Source organism: Canis lupus, chromosome 21 (assembly GCF_003254725.2).
Source record: "Canis lupus dingo isolate Sandy chromosome 21, ASM325472v2, whole genome shotgun sequence".
Classification (NCBI taxonomy): Eukaryota; Metazoa; Chordata; class Mammalia; order Carnivora; family Canidae; genus Canis; species Canis lupus.
The window spans coordinates 29113986-29132617 of NC_064263.1; the positions used below are offsets into that span (position 1 = coordinate 29113986).

At 38.3% G+C, this 18632-nt stretch overlaps 2 protein-coding genes across 2 annotated transcripts; both read left to right on the forward strand.

The window, feature by feature from the left end:
• Nucleotides 1-5127: 5127 nt before the first annotated feature.
• LOC112667364 (olfactory receptor 52P1-like) lies at nt 5128-9196 on the forward strand. Its single transcript, XM_035704134.2, has one exon. It carries the CDS (start codon nt 5155-5157, stop codon nt 6130-6132), a length of 978 nt encoding a protein of 325 aa, XP_035560027.1. The 5' UTR covers nt 5128-5154; the 3' UTR covers nt 6133-9196.
• Nucleotides 9197-17407: 8211 nt separating this feature from the next.
• On the forward strand, nt 17408-18385 carry LOC112667371 (olfactory receptor 52D1-like). Its single transcript, XM_025458949.3, has one exon. It carries the CDS (start codon nt 17408-17410, stop codon nt 18383-18385), a length of 978 nt encoding a protein of 325 aa, XP_025314734.3.
• Nucleotides 18386-18632: the final 247 nt, after the last annotated feature.

Here is an 18632-nt window from a genome sequence, read left to right on the forward strand (position 1 = left end):
CCCCTTGTTCTTTTCCCAGAGTTAGGAGTCTCTCATGTTCTGTCACCTTCTCTGATATTTCCCATGGATTTTCTCTCCTTTCCCCTTTATTCCTTTTCACTATTTTTCATATTCCCCAAATGAATGAGACCATATCATGTTTGTCCTTCTTTGATTGACTTATTTCACTCAGCATAATACCCTCCAGTTCCATCCACATTGAAGCAAATGGTGGGTATTTGTCATTTTTCATGGCCATTGTATATTCTTGCCTCCATTGTTATAGATTAATTGACCATATAAGTGAAGGTTTATCTCTATACCCTCTATTATGTTCTTTTGATCTGTGTCTATTTTTTTTGCTAGTACCATAGTGTTTTGATTACTATAGCTTTGTATTACATCTTGAAATCTGGGATTGTGATACAACCAGCTTTGTTCTTTTCCAAGGTTGCTTTCAAGGTCTTTGTGTTTCCATACAAATTTTAGGATTATTTATTCTAGTTCTGTGAAAAATGGTATTGATATTTTGATGGGCATTGCATTAAATCTGAAGAATCCTTTGGGTACTATGGACATTTTAACAATAGTAATTCTTCTAATCCATGAGCATGAAAGATTTTTCCATCTGTTTGTGTCATCTTCAATTTCTTTCCTTAATTTTTTATAGTTTTCAGAATGTAGATCTTTTATCTCCTTGGTTATGTAAAGAACTTATACATCTCAACACCAGAAAACCCCAAATAATTCAATTAAAATGAGCAGAGGACCTGAATAGACATTTTACTAAAGAAGACATACACTTGGCCAACAGTTACATGAAAGATCCTCACCATCAGTCATCATCAGAGAAATACAAATCAAATCTACAATGAGATATCACCTTACACCTGTCAGAATGGCTAAAACTAAAAACACAAGAAATATCAAGTGCTGGCCAAATGTAGATAAAAAGGAAACCTCTTGCCCTATTGGTAGGAGTACAAATTGGTGGCAGCACTGTAGAAAACATGATCATTCCTCAAAAAATTAAATACAGAAGTACCATACAATCCATTAATTCCACTACTGGATAGTTACCCCCCCAAAAAAAAATAATTCAAAAAGAAAGATAATAATTCTGCTACTGGATACTTACCTCTCCCCAAAATAAAAACACTAATTTGAAAATGTTCATTACATCATTAACCAAGATATGGAAGCAACCCAAGTATCCGTTCCTACATGAATGGATAAAGACTATACACACACACACACACACACACACACACACACACACACATTTATTTATTTATAAAAATAAAATAAATATGTAAAGATTGATTTGGGGTTCAGGTCATGATCTCAGGTAGTAAGAGCCTCGCCTTGGGCTCACCCTTCAGCAGGAAGTCTGCTGGAGATGCTCTCTTCCGTCCCCTCTGCCCTTCCCCCTGCTCACGGATGTGCACGCATTCTTTCTCTCTCTTTCAAATAAATAAATAAATAAATCTTTTTTTTTTTTTTCCTAAATAAATAAATCTTAAAAAGAAATGTCTTACAAAATTGATAGATATAAAAATAAACAGAAAAAAGCTAGAAATAATGAAAAATAAAGACATGCACTTAGCAGATAAACAGAGGGAGCCAATAAATTTATGAAACAATCTCAACCATCTAATTAATAAGGAAAATGAAATAAAAACCATTTAAAAAAACACCCATCAGATTGGCAAAATTAAAACAAAAATCAAATAATGCTAACAATTACTGACGATATAGAGAAATAGAAGCATTTATTCATTCCTAGTGGGATACTAACTGAATCAACCACTTCCAAGATCAATGTATAAATAGTTAGCAAAGTTAGAGATATGCATATCCTATAACCCAGAAATTTCACCTCTAAATATAGGCCTGAGAGGCACAAAACACAAGTGAATAAGGTAGACTTATATAAGAATATTAACATTATAATTATAATCATTGTAAACCACCTAAATGTTAATCAAAGAATAATGAATGAAATAGATTTTCTTCATTCAAATAAATCTATGAATTAAATGTGATATTGTTGTTGAAAATCGACTTCTGTGCTTCAGAGCCAAAATATAACTCAAAGACAGAGTCTGGGATAAAGAGGAGTAATAGTTTCATTGCTTTGCCTGACAAAGGTGGCGGCAGCAGACTATGGCCTTCAAGAAACAGCAAGCACACCTGGAAGAAGGGGCTAGGGGACTTTTATAGGGAAATGCTGGATCTAGCTGGTTTTGACAGGGATTTTCTACCAGCCTGTTTTGTGATGATACAATTCATCGCTGAAGGGAGAGAGAAACAGATGCCAGAAGAATAAGCTACACAGGCAGATCTTTAATTTTTTGTGACATTTCCTTCTTAATCTACATTGTGAATATATGAATATATGCTAGATTATTCTTTATAATCCTTGTATATCCAAAATACATTAAAATAAAGAAACCTGGATTTCATATTAGTAGACAGGAAAACATACTGGGTGATGTGAGATACTATGGCTTATTTGTATATAATTGTATTATTTCTTACTTATCTTTTTCTCCACTGTCTTCAGATATTGTCTGCATAGATACTTGGGTATTTTATTGATGCTAGTCTGCTCTGCTCCAATAAGTTATCTCTGCATCATAGCCTCATTGTTTGTAATATTTTATAATACATTTTAATTTCTAGGATGCTCTGTGATATTATTTTCAGATATTTGTTCTCTGGTTGAATTTCTGAATCATTTTGTCAAGATTCTAAGAAAAATGAATCATTGGAATTTGTTCGATTTGTCTGATTTAGGAATATATTGAAGAAGAAGGCATAGCCTTCAAAATGGTTGTGTTTTGATTTTCATTAACAAAAGAAAACAAAACCATGCAAGAAAAACTAGGATACATAATAAGTTCATATGTAAAGAACTTACTTATTGGTTTAGCCATTCCCTTATTCATTTATTTGACTTTGTTATCTGCCCGCTAGGTGACAAACATGATGCTGGTGATTGGGATACAGTACTTGGGGAGAAAGCAGACCAGGGCTATTCTCCCTGAGTAGTGTGATTATCCAAAGAGCAAACTTAAAACTTGGGATTCAGAGGTCACAGATTCTGGGCAATGCCACCACACTTGATAGACTTTGAGGATATCCTATGAGAAAAGATGCATTGGAAGTTGTATACAGGGAGTTCACAGAATCCTGGATATAAAACTGAGGCAGTAGGACCAAGAAAAAGGAAGTCTTGCTGATTACTCCCGGTCATCATTGTCCATCAGGATGTCCCTGCAGCAACGAGGAAAGAATGATTGAGCCCAGGATTTCGGCATGTTACTATAGCACAGCTTTCTGCAGGGGAAGCTGTGCAGATGTGTCTATAAGCAGGTGCCTTGATGGTGGACTATTTTTGCTGGTGATTCCTTCTGTTGATGTATTGATTGTGCTACACACTTTATTCTGCTACTCCTTCCCTTACCACTGCCTCCCTCCTGCTGACACCTGACTCAGAGAAAAGTCTCCCTATAGGGTCTGCTGTTTGGCAGACTTGCATTACATCATGATTTAGAAGGTGGCCCTCTGCGTCCAACTCTTGGGGTATCTTTGCATGATTTTGATAATGTTGGATTTTGACAATGTTGTGCATTCTGCAATGCACATCGGAATTTTTGAAAAATTTTGTTATCTGACATAATAAGAAAGAAATAAGGCTACATCTGGACCCAGAAGTCGATGGTATGTTGAGACATGAGAGGTGATATTACAGGAAAGATTCTGGGGCAGGGAATGTCTAGGGTTAAGCCATTGGCCTGGAAAACAAGTTAGAATAAAAAACCTGGGTGATGCTAAGGATAGATGGAAACAGAGCTACTAAAGCATTTTATCAGTGTGCCCAACAACAGGAGCTATGCCACTGAGGCCTTCAGGATGTGATGACCCAAGTCAAGGAGTAAGGCCCTGCTGGACTCCTACATCTACAGAAACATGGAAAACAGGTCCTTGGAAAAAAAAAAAAAAAAGGAAAACAGGTCCTTGGGATACAAGCTCCCAGGTTCTAATCTAGTTTCGGATTCAGTTTTAAGCTCACCTTCCCCCTTAATCTCCTACCAGATTAGCAAAGACTAGCATATGCCCCAAACCCCTAGGGTCAACCATCTTCATTTCCTGGCAACTCAGGGAAACCACCAGGGTCAAGTTTACACATAATAGCAGTGGTGACTGGTGTGTGTGTTTGGGGAAAAAGGAAATGCCAAAGAGCTAATTCTGGGTACCCAGGGGGCCTTTCCTTAGATGACATAAGGGGCCATACCAGGACTTCTTGTGTGTCTGAGAGTAAGCAGTGGGGACATGCAGGGCACTGAGTTATCACTGTGAGATAACACTGAGTGTTATCCAGGAGACATATAGTTGTAAATAGAGCCACAGACAGCTGTATATACTCACACATACATGTTTGAGGAAAGGGTCGGAGTCCAGCTTCCCACACTGTGACTGCTTCACAGTCAAGTGAGTATTTCTGGGTGAGGTGGGCTTCATCATCCCATTCTGGCAACCCAGTCAAAGGTGCCCAAAAGCTTGCCACCTGCTGCCTCTGGGTCCTCATTGAATATCTGTCATCACAGTTCCCTTCAAGTCCCTAATGGGCTGTAAATGTGTATGCTTCAATTTTGGTGAGCAATACTGTTGTAAGCATTTAAGCTGTCTTGTTTCTGAGAAGGTCTTTTGTTGACCTATTTTCATCCTCTGTTCACTCAGAGTGGTACTGAATAATCTGTCATGGTTTTGGTATTTCTACCCATTTTTGTCTCACATCCATGAAGTTCCATTCTTAAAGGGGATACACATACAAAAATACATATACCATAATTCCATATGCTTAATGACATGCTTCATATGTGAAAATTATTAAGTGCATCATTAATAAAAATATTCAAAAAGAAAATACACTGGGAGATTTAATGTGGTAAGACCATATTATTGTTACTGTAATATTAGAGCATGTTATATAATAAGACATATAACACTGAATCATATTATATAACATATATTACATTGATATCAGAATATATTTGTATACCTTATCATTCTACTTTTTTGTTTAACTTTCTAACCCTGAATTCTTTCAAGTTTGAGGCTCATGAAGTGTTTTATGATTCTTCTAGGCTGCTACACCTGGGTGTCACCATGACTGTGTGCAATGTCTCCCTGGGGCATCCTCCTTTCTTCATTCTCCAAGGCATTCCCGGGATGGAGGACAAACACAGATGGATCTCTATCCCCTTCTGTTCCATGTACTTCATCACCATCCTTGGGAACTGCACCATCATCTTCATCATCTGCACAGAGCGCTCCCTGCACAAGCCCATGTTCCTGCTCCTCTGCATGTTGGCCCTCACAGACCTGGGCATGTCCACTACCACCATTCCCAAAGTGCTATGCATCTTCTGGTTTAGACACAGTGAGATCAGCTATGTGGGCTGTCTGGTCCAAATGTTCTTCATTCACTCCATATCGGCCATGCAGTCTGCCATTCTGATGACCATGGCCTTTGACCGCTACGTAGCCATCTGTGAGCCCCTGCGCTATGCCACCATCCTTTCCAATAGTCGCATTGGGCTCATTGGCTTAGTGAGTTTAGTAAGAGCCATCCTTTTCATTCTGCCCATGCCTGTCCTCCTCCAGAAGATGCCTTTTCATGCGAATCATGTCATCCCCACCACCTACTGTGAACACATGGCTGTGGTGAAGATGGTGTGTGTGGACACCACAGTCAACCGGATATATGGTCTGGTGGTGGCCTTGTTGGTTGCCGGGCTAGACATCTCAGCTATCGCCTCCTCTTATGTGCTTATCATCAAGGCTGTCTTGCGACTGTCTTCTAAGGAAGCCCACCACAAAGCAGTCAACACTTGCACCACTCATATCTGTGTCATGCTTATCTCTTACACGCCCTCACTGTTCTCTTTCCTCACTCACCGCTTTGGCAGGGGAATTCCACTGCATGTGCACACCATTCTTGGAAACCTCTACTTCCTTGTACCTCCAATGCTCAATCCTATTATTTATGCAGTGAAAACCAAGGAGTTTCGGGAAAAACTGATCAAATATGGGTACTGGAAGAAGGAGCTCAAAACCGTTACCCATGGTCCGAAGCCTGTCTGATCATCCAGCACTGGTGGGAAAGAGATAAAAATGTTATCCAGAGGCAGTTTCCAGGAGAATTGGCTCATGGCAGAAAAGTGGTGTACATTCAGAATGAGTACTGGAATCCTCAGACGTGGAAGCTAAATCACAGAAGACCACTTTGCTGTCAGTAACTCCAAAGGAAGGCTGTCATCCTTTGTGAAATGAAAGTGATATAGTCTCTGCATTGCTGGCATGGTGGTTGGGCAAATTACATGTGATCATGTGTGTAGAAGGACCTGAATACAAAACTTGCTGAACACATGTGAAATAAGATGGAATGTTTCCCCTTGCAGGTAACATATAACAAACAATGACTTGTCTGCCAACTTGCCATGCAAAGGCAAGGTGTGATGGGAGCGAGTGTGCATTTCTATTGGGGTGTGTAAGGGGAAGTAAGAGGTATAGTTTGGGGACAGTAGGAAGGGTCAAGGAAAGTACAAGACGGTATTTATAGTTACTCCATTATTTCATTTGCTAGCCGATGTTTACTTAGAAAACTTTGTTGTGTCCATGAAGAACCAAGGAATATGCACAGGTGACATAATCTGTAACAGTCAGAGACATTTCAGAGGAAAGGGAAAAAGAAAAGTTCCTGAGCTTAAAAGTTGCTAGGTATTTGACCTAATTTTGTCCTGGTAAAACCTCCCAGAGTCCTCTCTCCTGCTCCTCTCAATTGATTCACTGTTTGGTAAGATTCTCTTAACAAAGAGAATTTCTGAGAATGTCCCGTTAAAGGTTTTTGTTCCAAAAGTCGGTTTTATCCTGGAACTCTATGATTACAGACCTCTGCAAAGCAATTTCTGTGGGTGCCCACGAAGATGTCCTGAACAGGTATTCAGGGCGGCTGTGGAGCTCAGATCCTGTGCCCAGATGTTGGAATTCGTTACATTCACAGGACATTTGTTTCCAGCTCTAGAGAATTGATGCGGATGTAATGGAAAGTATTAGAAGTTGCGTGATGTTTGAAAGCAGAAAGATCCTAGTGTTTCTATCATGTTGTAGAACTAACATATGAGGCAGACTTCAGTGAAAAAGATGCCTCTCCTTAACGCCACATGGCCACCATTTAGAGGAGACTCCTACAGTTCGTCCACTGGAAGGAAATACATGAAATTTCTTCAGAATGTTGTGCCCGCTGTAAGAAATAGCAAGAAATGTTTGCAGAACCCTGAACAGTTGAATACCAAGGAGGGAGAGAGCTAGGACATTTCAAAACTTGACCTACGGGGATAATGTTCAGGAGAAACAATGAGGACTCACTAGACAGTGCCTTTTCTATGGATGGAAGAAACAGGAGCAGTGTGGGGGGAGGAATAGGTTTTTGCATGTCAGCAAGGAGTCCTCAGGTCATACATTGAATCCTCCTTCGATATAGACAACATTCAAACGAACACAAAACCCTGAGCAGAGTGTTCTATGGTTAATAATTTAATTGTCAAATAAGTAGCAGAGAGTGAACACGCCGGGGCACCCATTGATCTGAAGTGCTGTGGCAGCAGAAGGCTGGTTTTGCTCAGAACTGAGAGTGACTTTCTTTTCATCTGGTTTGAAGAGATTTTCAGGTACAGAAGAGAGTCCACCTGCTGTAAATATTTTTACATTTATTTTTTCATGAGCTACTCTATAGATATGAGAAGCCATTTTTGTTTCACTGAAATTAAGGACTAAAACTTTATTAACGCCTGAACACAATACACTAGGAAGAATGTATGTGGAATGCTGGCAGTAGCAGCTGATTCTGGAAAATTATGGGGAGCTAGAAAATCAGAGATGGCAAGGGAAGGGAGCCCAATTCTGTCTTCATTTCTCACTGGGCTTTTTTCCTTTTTTACAAGTGTTATTAATCTGTGATTGATTGTTCTTCCTGTAGGGTGGGCTTCATTTCTCTCCTGAGGCCTTGCTGGAAAAGTTACTGAGGACACACATGTGAACTGACTAGTTTTTGTCACCTTTATAGAAAAGGTGAAAAACTAGAAGGATATTCATACATTTGATACAAAACACATATAAAACACATTCTGCTTTCTGCCAGGTATTCTAATCTGAACAAAGGCCAGTTCATTTCATGTTCCTTTTCTCCATTATATTTGGAGAACTTGAGCCTTGATGTGTCTTAACAACCAAGTAAAAAATTATAAATATTTCTATGAATGAATATATAATGTTTTATTAAAATAAATCACTCCTAATAACCTGTGAGTACGGCAACAACTGTCACTGGAGTCTGAGTTCCTGGCACAGAAGAACTAGCAATTTCACCACTGGGGAGTGTAAGCTGGGTGCCCCAGAAAGCACGGCCTAAGACACAGCTTGGATATGGGCAGTTTCTTGAGACAACCGATCGCACAGGATGGGTGTGCACAACAGGTCAAGTGAAAGCTGGAAAAAAGTAAAGCCAATACAGGGATTTTTTTTTTTTTTTTTTTTTATCAAGCTGCACAGGACTAGAGGAGACTGGTGTCCAACATTGCTAGGACCAACTGAAGCGCTTTAGGAAATGCATTTCAGAATTGTTGTCTTCAAGAGATGAGAGGATTTTACCCGTGGCTCCTGTGTACTCATGTCCTCAACCCTAGTCATTCGAGGCTGTATGCATGACAGCAGAGCTGGGGGCTGGTGTCCATGGCATGGAGTTAGGGAGGCCGCATGGCTAGGAGCTCCAGGTACTAGGTGTCACCTGATGTCTACTATCTGATCACACCTGCCTGGAAGTGGTCCCAGCACCGGTGGCTGAATAGTATGTGTGACCAAGGGCATTAGGCAGTGGCATGGAGTTTACCTGCTGAAACAGTCCACATGACTGAGACCTCACCTGGTCTGTGAACTTGCTTTGAGATTAACAGGAGCTCCCTCCTTGAACCCATCCAACAGAATTGTTATTTTAACTTTAAGCTGTTACCAGAAATTATCTATCTTTATTATGATTAATTCAATTTCAACAGTTATAATCAACTGAGGTAACCTTTGCTGGTATTCTCTAAAAATATTCCTTAAAAATATTTTAAAGAGCTCCAGAAAGAGTTTCTATACATGTACATGGTTCTCCAAAAGTTATATATTTTTGAATTAATCGTATCACACATAACTAAATAAAAATGTTGCTTCTGTTTGCTGTGCCAAATTCTGTTCTTCCTGTTAAAATAATGCATGCACTCAGAAAGGGAATAGAATGTCTTAGTTTACTCAACAGGATGTAAAATTGTCTCCACTTCCATGTAATGTCACTTCCAGAATCATCCCTTTGGTCATGTGTTACATATACTCATAATTGCCTTATATTTCTAAAATAGTAATGAATATATACATAAGAATGAGGATATTGTTCTGATTTTCACAGGTATGACTCTCCCATCTATATTCCCAGACATGTATCAGCTTTGATATTTTACTTGCAGAAGTTTTTTTGTTTGTTTGTTTGTTTACTTTTTCCTTTCTGGTTTGTAGCCAATGGAATGGGCTTTCCTGTCCCTGGCATGGACCACGGGAGCACATACTTTTAATTTTTTCTTAATTCACTAGGTCCTGGTTGTTTCTATTTTATTTCTTGCTAAATCATATTTTCCTATCCATGTGAAATGGCATTCAACAAAAACGTAGCCAAACAGACCCAGGAGAAGTGAGACTAGAGGCAAATGGAGCTGGCAGTGGCCCTCCTTTGATCCCAGTGTCCTATAACTCTGAGAAAGACTGTTTCCTCTCTTGCTGCAGGGCTCCTTTTTCTGAAGCGCTTCCTGCATTTTCCTTTGGCTGTGAACTTGATCCATGCTGAGCTCATGCTCCATTTTGACAGAAGTGAAAGCACCACTACCAGCCTCTCCTGAGTGTCTTCCAAGGATTTGCGGGAGCATAGGCAGTTGTGGGAATTGTGGTGATATTGTTAATTTGTTTCTGAGCGTCCAGTGTAGCTTTGTGAGCTTGTGAAGTGTGCATTTTTAAAGAATTCATTTTTTTAAAGATTTATTTATTTTTTTAAGGATTTTATTTATTTATTAATGACAGAGAGAGAGAGAGGCAGAGACATAGACAGAGGGAAAAGCTGGCTCCATGCATGGAGTCCAACGTGGGACTCGATCCCGGGTCTCCAGGCTCACGCCCTAGGCTGAAGGTGGTGCTAAACCGCTGAGCCATCTGGGCTGCCCTAAAGACTTCATTCCTGCTGGTGTGAAACTAGATTCCCCATTAAGAGGCTGAATACACTTTTTCCAAACCTCCCCTCTATGAGTTTAAAATGGATATTGAGGTGAGTGTTTTGGCCTCCTCTTAAAGGACCACTGCTTTGAAGTTGGGTTCCTAAAATTTCTGTCCTGTGGTTCTCTTAATACACCAATACACCCGAGAAGATGCTAACATCTTTACAACTTCTTATATGTATTGAGTTCCCATTCACAAGCTAAACCTACTAATCTACCGGGTCTCTGGTAGAATTTTGCCTGATTGTTTTCAAATATCATGTTCTTTGTTCTTGGAGTCTTACATGCCAGTACCTATGAAACAGGTGAATACTAGATTCTGTGGCAATAATGCTTCTCTTGGTATAGGTAAATGGAGAGGAGAGAGAAAGAAATTTAGACATTTACATAGATGTGTACACACACATTATCTATCTATCTATCTATCTATCTATCTATCTATCTATCCTTCTGTCTGTCTATCAATATCATCTATCTATCTAAAATGAGAATTGATAGTTTGAATATGCATTACCAACCGAAGGCCTCCTGCTCCACTGAACACTACTTTAGCTTTTGACAGGCATTACTTTCTGTTTTTACTAAATTGTTTAAACTTGTGAAGTCCAATGCAAAAGAAACAAACAAACAAACACACAAACAAAAGCTCCTGTTTCCATATTGGGGATTATTAGGAAGTTCTCATCATTTTTATACAATAGTTGAATGGAAGATGTTGGAGATTTAACACCTTATCACATGTGTGCAAGAGCGAGGGTAGAACATGAGTATTTAATATTAATTCAAATAGTTGATAAAAGAAAACAAGTATAGTCAAACAAGTCATATAAAACCCTACTGATGGCAACAGAAGGAAACTCTATCACACTTCACTAGATTCTGCTGTGAACTTTGGGCTGTTGATAGCAGTCACATGTAGCAGAGGTATATCAGAGGTGGTCTGGCCTCAGGGAAGTTCCACTTGGATTACTGAGCCACGTGCCTAGAATTAGATGAGAGAAAATTGAAGCAATAATTGACAAGTGAAAAAAAAGATGATTTCAACTTATATTAGTCTCCTTTCATCCTCTTTCATTTGAATGTCTGCCATTGGTTTAAATCCAATATTCAGGGCAAAACCAATTAATTTTGTATGTAGGTATTCCCAGAGGTTATCTAACAATTTGTTAATGAGTGCAAACTGTATGAAACTCTAAGCATATTTCCCTTCCAGTCTCTGAGCATAGAAGTATATTTGTGTGTGTGTGTGTGTGTGTGTGTGCCCTCTTAAATCGTTCACCAATGTTTTATAGTTTTCAGAGTCCAGGTCTTTCAAGTGCGTGGTTAAGTTTATTCCTAGATATTTTATTATAGTAGGTGCAACTGCAAATGGGATTGTGTTCTTCAATTCCCTTTCTTTTTTTTTGTTTTTGTTTTTTTTTTTTCTTTTTTTTTTTTTATTGGTGTTCAATTTACTAACATACAGAATAACACCCAGTGCCCGTCACCCATTCACTCCCACCCCCCGCCCTCCTCCCCTTCTACCACCCCTAGTTCGTTTCCCAGAGTTAGCAGTCTTTACGTTCTGTCTCCCTTTCTGATATTTCCCACCCATTTCTTCTCCCTTCCCTTATTTTCCCTTTCACTATTATTTATATTCCCCAAATGAATGAGAACATATAATGTTTGTCCTTCTCCGACTGACTTACTTCAATTCCCTTTCTTACTCTTCATAATTAGTATAGAGAAATGTAACAGATTTCTGCACATTGATTTTGCATCCTGTAACCTAATGAATTCACTTACCACTCTCTTAACTATAGGGAAAAAAACTGCTGGTTACCCAAGAAGGGTCAGGGGTGGGGGATGGGAGAAATAGGTGAAGGGGATTCAGAGTATCCTTATTTTTATGAACAGTGAGTAATAATGGAATTGTTGAATCACCTGAAATGCATATAATGCTGTATGTCGACTACACAAGATAGGAATCATGATAGTGCCTACATCACAGATTTGTCCATATGTAAAGCACCTAGAATCATGTCTGGCTCACATTAGCAATTTATAGCTATTCAGTATATCTTTTATGAGAAATGCTTTGGAAATTAAATGAATATAATGCCTGATAGAAAATTATTATGAAATTCAAGCCCACTCTAACAGACCCATACTTTGAGATCTGGAAAGTCTAGAATCCTAAAACTAGGATTTGGTCATGACATCTGGATGGATGCTACCGTTGAAGATCATTGTAAATCTGGTCGTAGGATAGTCTAATTTTTGGTTAATTACTAAGTGAAGTTAAGAAAAAAATGCAGCCTGAAGATAACAAGGGGACCTTCACCCATCTTCTATGGAACATAGAATCACAGTTTACACAGATGGGAATACATTATGATAATGTTTTTACTTATTTTAATCCATAATAAAATTCTTAGGATCCATTCCATATTGGCACAAAATCATTTATGTGGCTTCAAATTCAAAGAAAATACTTTTTTTTTTTTAGTAATTCAATCTCATAATAGCATTACCAATACATTTTTAAACCATATTGACTATTTGTATGAAGCAGCAAACGTGTGTAGGATATGAGAGATGCAAATTGTAATTAAGAAAACACACAAAATTAGTTGGTCTTTAATAAAACGGTGATAGATAAAGAGGGAATAGAAGAAAGAATTTAATTATCGTAGAATTTTTTTATCTTCTTTTAGGTGTGTCCACATTCTAAAATTCTTCTGAGATGAAGACAGTTAGATGAACTTAATATTTATGTCCCTTCTAAAAGTGAGGTCCTTTGAGTCCCAGAGACAGGACTTCAATAAGGAAAGAATGAGGACTGTCTCCTAACCTACAAGGATCTGTCAAGGAAAGAAGGCTCCAAGGAAAGATGCCTCTCTCACTCTTTCCTGCTTGGCTATTGGCGTAATCTCAATCTATGGCCCAGTCCCTCTCAGAAACCTTCCCTGATTTAACTCACTGCGAGGCCTGGTCTTTAAACTTCTACTTCCCTTCTCATGGCATGTTCCACTTGGAGACGTCGGGGAGCACACGCCTCTGTGGCTCTTAGTCTGATTGGCCATAGCAGGTCTCATACTTTACAGCCAACAAAACAGACTAAGGCAGATGTGTTTATAACTTTTATAAAACAACTAAATCATGTAGCTAGTCAAGAATGCAGGGAGACAGCATGACATAAGAATATTAATAACATTATGCCTATCAATAATTTTCAATGAGCTAGATACTCAGCAAAGAAGCATCAGTGAATAAAGCATAACATCTTCATTCAAATACTTTCATTAATTAAATATGGTATCCACTCTTTTAAGTATATAGGTGCATATAATCGTACCGCTACTGAGTAAGGAAAAATATCTCTTTTATAGCACTAAGGAACACTTCACCAGACCTGCATGCATCATTCTGAGTGTATCTCACAAATATAAAGTTGTGAAAAATCAAGATTTATCAACTGGCATTCCATAGCACCATTTGTAAAGAGCTTAAAAATATGTCATGGTATTTGTTAAATTAGGATTCACGTTTATGTCGTAGCTATATTAAAAAGTATAAAATGTTAAGGGAATTACATGAAACAATTCATCCTTGAGGATAAGAAAAAGAAATACCATGAAAATAAGTTAGACAGGAGGATCTTATACTTTATGTAACGTTTTCTGAAACTATATTGTGAATATTAATGCATGCTATATTATTCTTTATAACCTTTTTGTTTCCAACATGATTAAAATAAGAGGAAAAATATTGACATTCATAGACATGAAAACATCATGAGTGATATGAAAAATAAAGATTTTTACTCTATACTTCTATAATATGATTATAGTATTTATAATCCATTTTATCTGCAGTGTTTTGACATATTGTCTTTATCACACAATATATGGCACATATACTTAGGCATTTGTATAGATGTTATTCTGCTTAAATAATCAGGCTATTCTCATACCACAGTTTTTTGTTCAAAAAAGAGCCATTTTACATTTAAATTTTAGTAGGCTAGTGCCCCTATACAATCATCATTATTATCTTCAAAACTTGTTTTCCATTTGAATTTCATGATTTTATATATATATATTTCATGATTTTATATAAATATATATAATATGTATATTATATATATAAAATAATAATAATATAATATAATATATATAATATATAATATAATATATATTATAATATATATAATATAATATAATAATATAATTATATATTATTATGAATTTCATGATTTTATATATATATTTCATGATTTTATATAAATATATATAATATATATTTTATATATATAAAATAATAATATAATATAATATATATAATATATTATATAATTATATATTATAATTATATAATATATTATATAATATGATAATTATATATAATTATTATATAATTATCATATTATATAATAATATAATATAATAATATATAATAATATATAATATAATATATAAAAATATATTATATATATATATATATAATATAACTTTTTAAGAGAGAAAGTGCACAAGTAGGAAGAAGAGGCAGAGGGAGAGAGAGAATCTTGAGCAGGCTCTACACCTGGTGCAGAGCCCTATGTGGAGCTTCTTCTCATGACCTTCAGATATGACCAGAAGGAAAAACAAAAGTCAGGTGCTCTACAGAATGACCTACCCCAGCATCCATCTTCAGTTGAATTTCAGAATCATTCTGTCAAGATTCTAAAAAGAATGCATCTTTTAATTTTTTTCCATGCATCCTGGTTTATGAATTCTTTGATGGGGGAATAGATAGCTTTCAAATATAGTTGTGTTCTGGCTTTTATTAACACAAGAAAACAAATCCAAGTAAGATGCCCACAAACTAGGACACCTAATTAGTTCATATAAGAGAACTATTTATTTGCTTATTCATTTACTTATTCATTGATTTGACTTTATTTCTGCCCACTATGTGACAAACATGACGCTGGTGATCGGGATACAGTACTTGGAGAGGAACTAGACCAGGGCTATTTTCTCTGAGTAGTGTGATTATCCAAAGAGCAAGCTTAAAATTGGTGACTGAGGGGTCCAGGATTCTGGCCAGTACTATGGCGCTTCATAGAGCTTTGGCGATATTCTACAAGAAAAGTCTGTTTAGAACTTGTACACAGGGAATTCACAGGATCATGAATATAAGCCTGAGACAGTAGGGCCAATCAAAAATGAGTCTTACTGGTTACTCCTGTCATCATTGTCCATCAGGATCTCCCTGGGGAAAAGAGGAAAGATGACTGAGCCCAGGATTTTGGCATTTTACTATAACACAGCTTTCTGCAGGGGAAGCCTTGTGGATGTGTCCATGAGCAGGTGCCTTGATCCTGGCCTATTCTTGTTAGTGATTCCTTCTGTTGATGTATTGATTGTGCTACACCCTTCATTCTGTCACTCGTTCCCTTACCATGGCCTCCCTCCTGTTGACACCTGACTCAGAACAAAGTCTCTTTACAGGGTCTGTTGTTAGGCAGAACTTGCACTACATCATGATTTAGAATGTGGTCCTCTGAGTCCCACTCTTGCAGTGGCTTTGACTGTTGTTGTCAATGTTTTGTTCTATATTGTACATTCTCCAAGTGATGTGGCACAGATTTTTTTGGACAGATTTTTTCCCCTGACTTCATAAGCAAGAAATATGCCTACATCTTGTCCCAGAAATAGAGGAGATATTGGGACATGATTGTTGCACATGCATAAATATGCTGGGGGAAATATCTAGGGACTAGCCATTGGCTTGGGAAACAGAAAACACCTGTAAGACAGTAACGATTGACAGAATCAGAGATGCCAACAGCATTTTATGAGGTTATCCAACCACAAGGGTGTACCTCTGATGTTCTCAGGACTATGACTATTCAGGCCATAGAGTAAGGCCCTAATGAGTTACCACATCTACACAAAGGTGGAAAAGAGAGCCTTGGGGATACAACCTCCCAGGCCACAATATTGTGCCACAATCATCTTTACCTTCACCCTCTCTCCCTAGTCTCCTCCTGGACTACCAAAGACTAGAATATGCCCAGAACCCCTAGGGTCAACCAGCCTCATTTCCTGGCAGTTCAGGGAAACCTCCAGGGTCAAGTATACATTAATAGTACTGGTGTCTTGTTTTGTGTGTTTGGGTTGGAAGAAATGGCAAAGAGCTATATCTGGGCACCCAAGGGGCCTTTCCTTAGATGATTTAAGGGGCCTTATCAGGTCTTCTTGTGTACCTGAGAGGGAGGAGTGAGGATATTAGAGCACTGAGTATGTTCTCCAGGAGCCATATGGTTGTAGACAGAGCCACAGACAGCTGTATACACTCACACATACTCGTTTGAGGAAAGGGTCGGAGTCCAGCTTCCCTCACTGTGACTGTTTCACAGTCAGGTGAGTGTCTCTGGGTGAGGTGGGCTTCACGGTCCCATTCTGGCAACCTGGCCAAAGGTACCCAGAAGCTTGTCACCTGCTGCTTCTGGGTCCTCATTGAAAATTTGTCATAATAATTCCCTTCAGGTCCCTAATGGGCTATAAATGTGTATCCTTCAACTTTTGGTGAGCAATTCTGTTGTAAGCATTTAAGCTATTTTGTTTCTGAAAAGCTCATTGTTGGCTGATTTCAACCTCTGTTTACTCAGAGTGATATTGAATATTTTGTCATGGTTTTAGTATTTCTGCTGATTTTTGTCTCACATCCATGAAGTTCCATTCTTAAAGGGGATACATATTCAAAAATACACATAAATATTTTTATTTACTTAATGACATGCTTCATAGATGAAAACTGGTAAGTGCATTGTAAATAAAAATATTCCAAATGTATATATTCTAAGAGATTTAATATGGTAAGAACATGTTATTGCTACTGTAAAGTTAGAGCATGATGTATAATATATAACATTAAACTATGATATATAATATATATCACCTTAATATCAAAATTATTTGTGTACCTTATCATTCCACTTTTTTGTTTAACTTTCCAACCCTGAATTCTTTCAAGTTTGAGGCTCATGAGTGTTTTATGGTTCTTCTCAACTATTACACCAGGGTGATACCATGACTGTGTGCAATGTCTCCCTGGGGCATCCTCCTTTCTTCATTCTCCAAGGCATTCCCGGGATGGAGGACAAACACAGATGGATCTCTATCCCCTTCTGTTCCATGTACTTCATCACCATCCTTGGGAACTGCACCATCATCTTCATCATCTGCACAGAGCGCTCCCTGCACAAGCCCATGTTCCTGCTCCTCTGCATGTTGGCCCTCACAGACCTGGGCATGTCCACTACCACCATTCCCAAAGTGCTATGCATCTTCTGGTTTAGACACAGTGAGATCAGCTATGTGGGCTGTCTGGTCCAAATGTTCTTCATTCACTCCATATCTGTCATGCAGTCTGCCATTCTGATGACCATGGCCTTTGACCGCTACGTAGCCATCTGTGAGCCCCTGCGCTATGCCACCATCCTTTCCAATAGTCGCATTGGGCTCATTGGCTTAGTGAGTTTAGTAAGAGCCATCCTTTTCATTCTGCCCATGCCTGTCCTCCTCCAGAAGATGCCTTTTCATGGGAATCATGTCATCCCCACCACCTACTGTGAACACATGGCTGTGGTGAAGATGGTGTGTGTGGACACCACAGTCAACCGGATATATGGTCTGGTGGTGGCCTTGTTGGTTGCCGGGCTAGACATCTCAGCTATTGCCTCCTCTTATGTGCTTATCATCCAGGCTGTCCTGCGGCTGTCTTCTAAGGAAGCCCACCACAAAGCAGTCAACACCTGCACTGCACACATTGTTGTCATGCTTCTCTACTATACTCCCTCACTGTTCTCTTTCCTCACTCACCGCTTTGGCAGGGGAATTCCACTGCATGTGCACACCATTCTTGGAAACCTCTACTTCCTTATACCTCCAATGCTCAATCCTATTATTTATGCAGTGAAAACCAAGGAGTTTCGGGAAAAACTGACCAAATATGGGTACTGGATGAAAAAGCACATAATCAGTAACCATGGTCAGAATCCTTTCTAATTATATAGCACTGGTGGGCATGAGGAAATAATGTCAAGTAGAGGCAGTTCCTGGAGTGTTGGTTAGTGGCAGAAATGTGTCATACCGTCAGATTGACTACCTGAATCCTCAGACTTGGAGGCTAAATCATAGGGGACCTCTTAGCTGTCAGTAACTCCAAAGGAAGGCTGTCATTCCTGTGAAATAAAAATAATGATAAATTTTCTGCATTGTCGGCATGGTGGTGGGTGAGTTTATAAGTGATCAT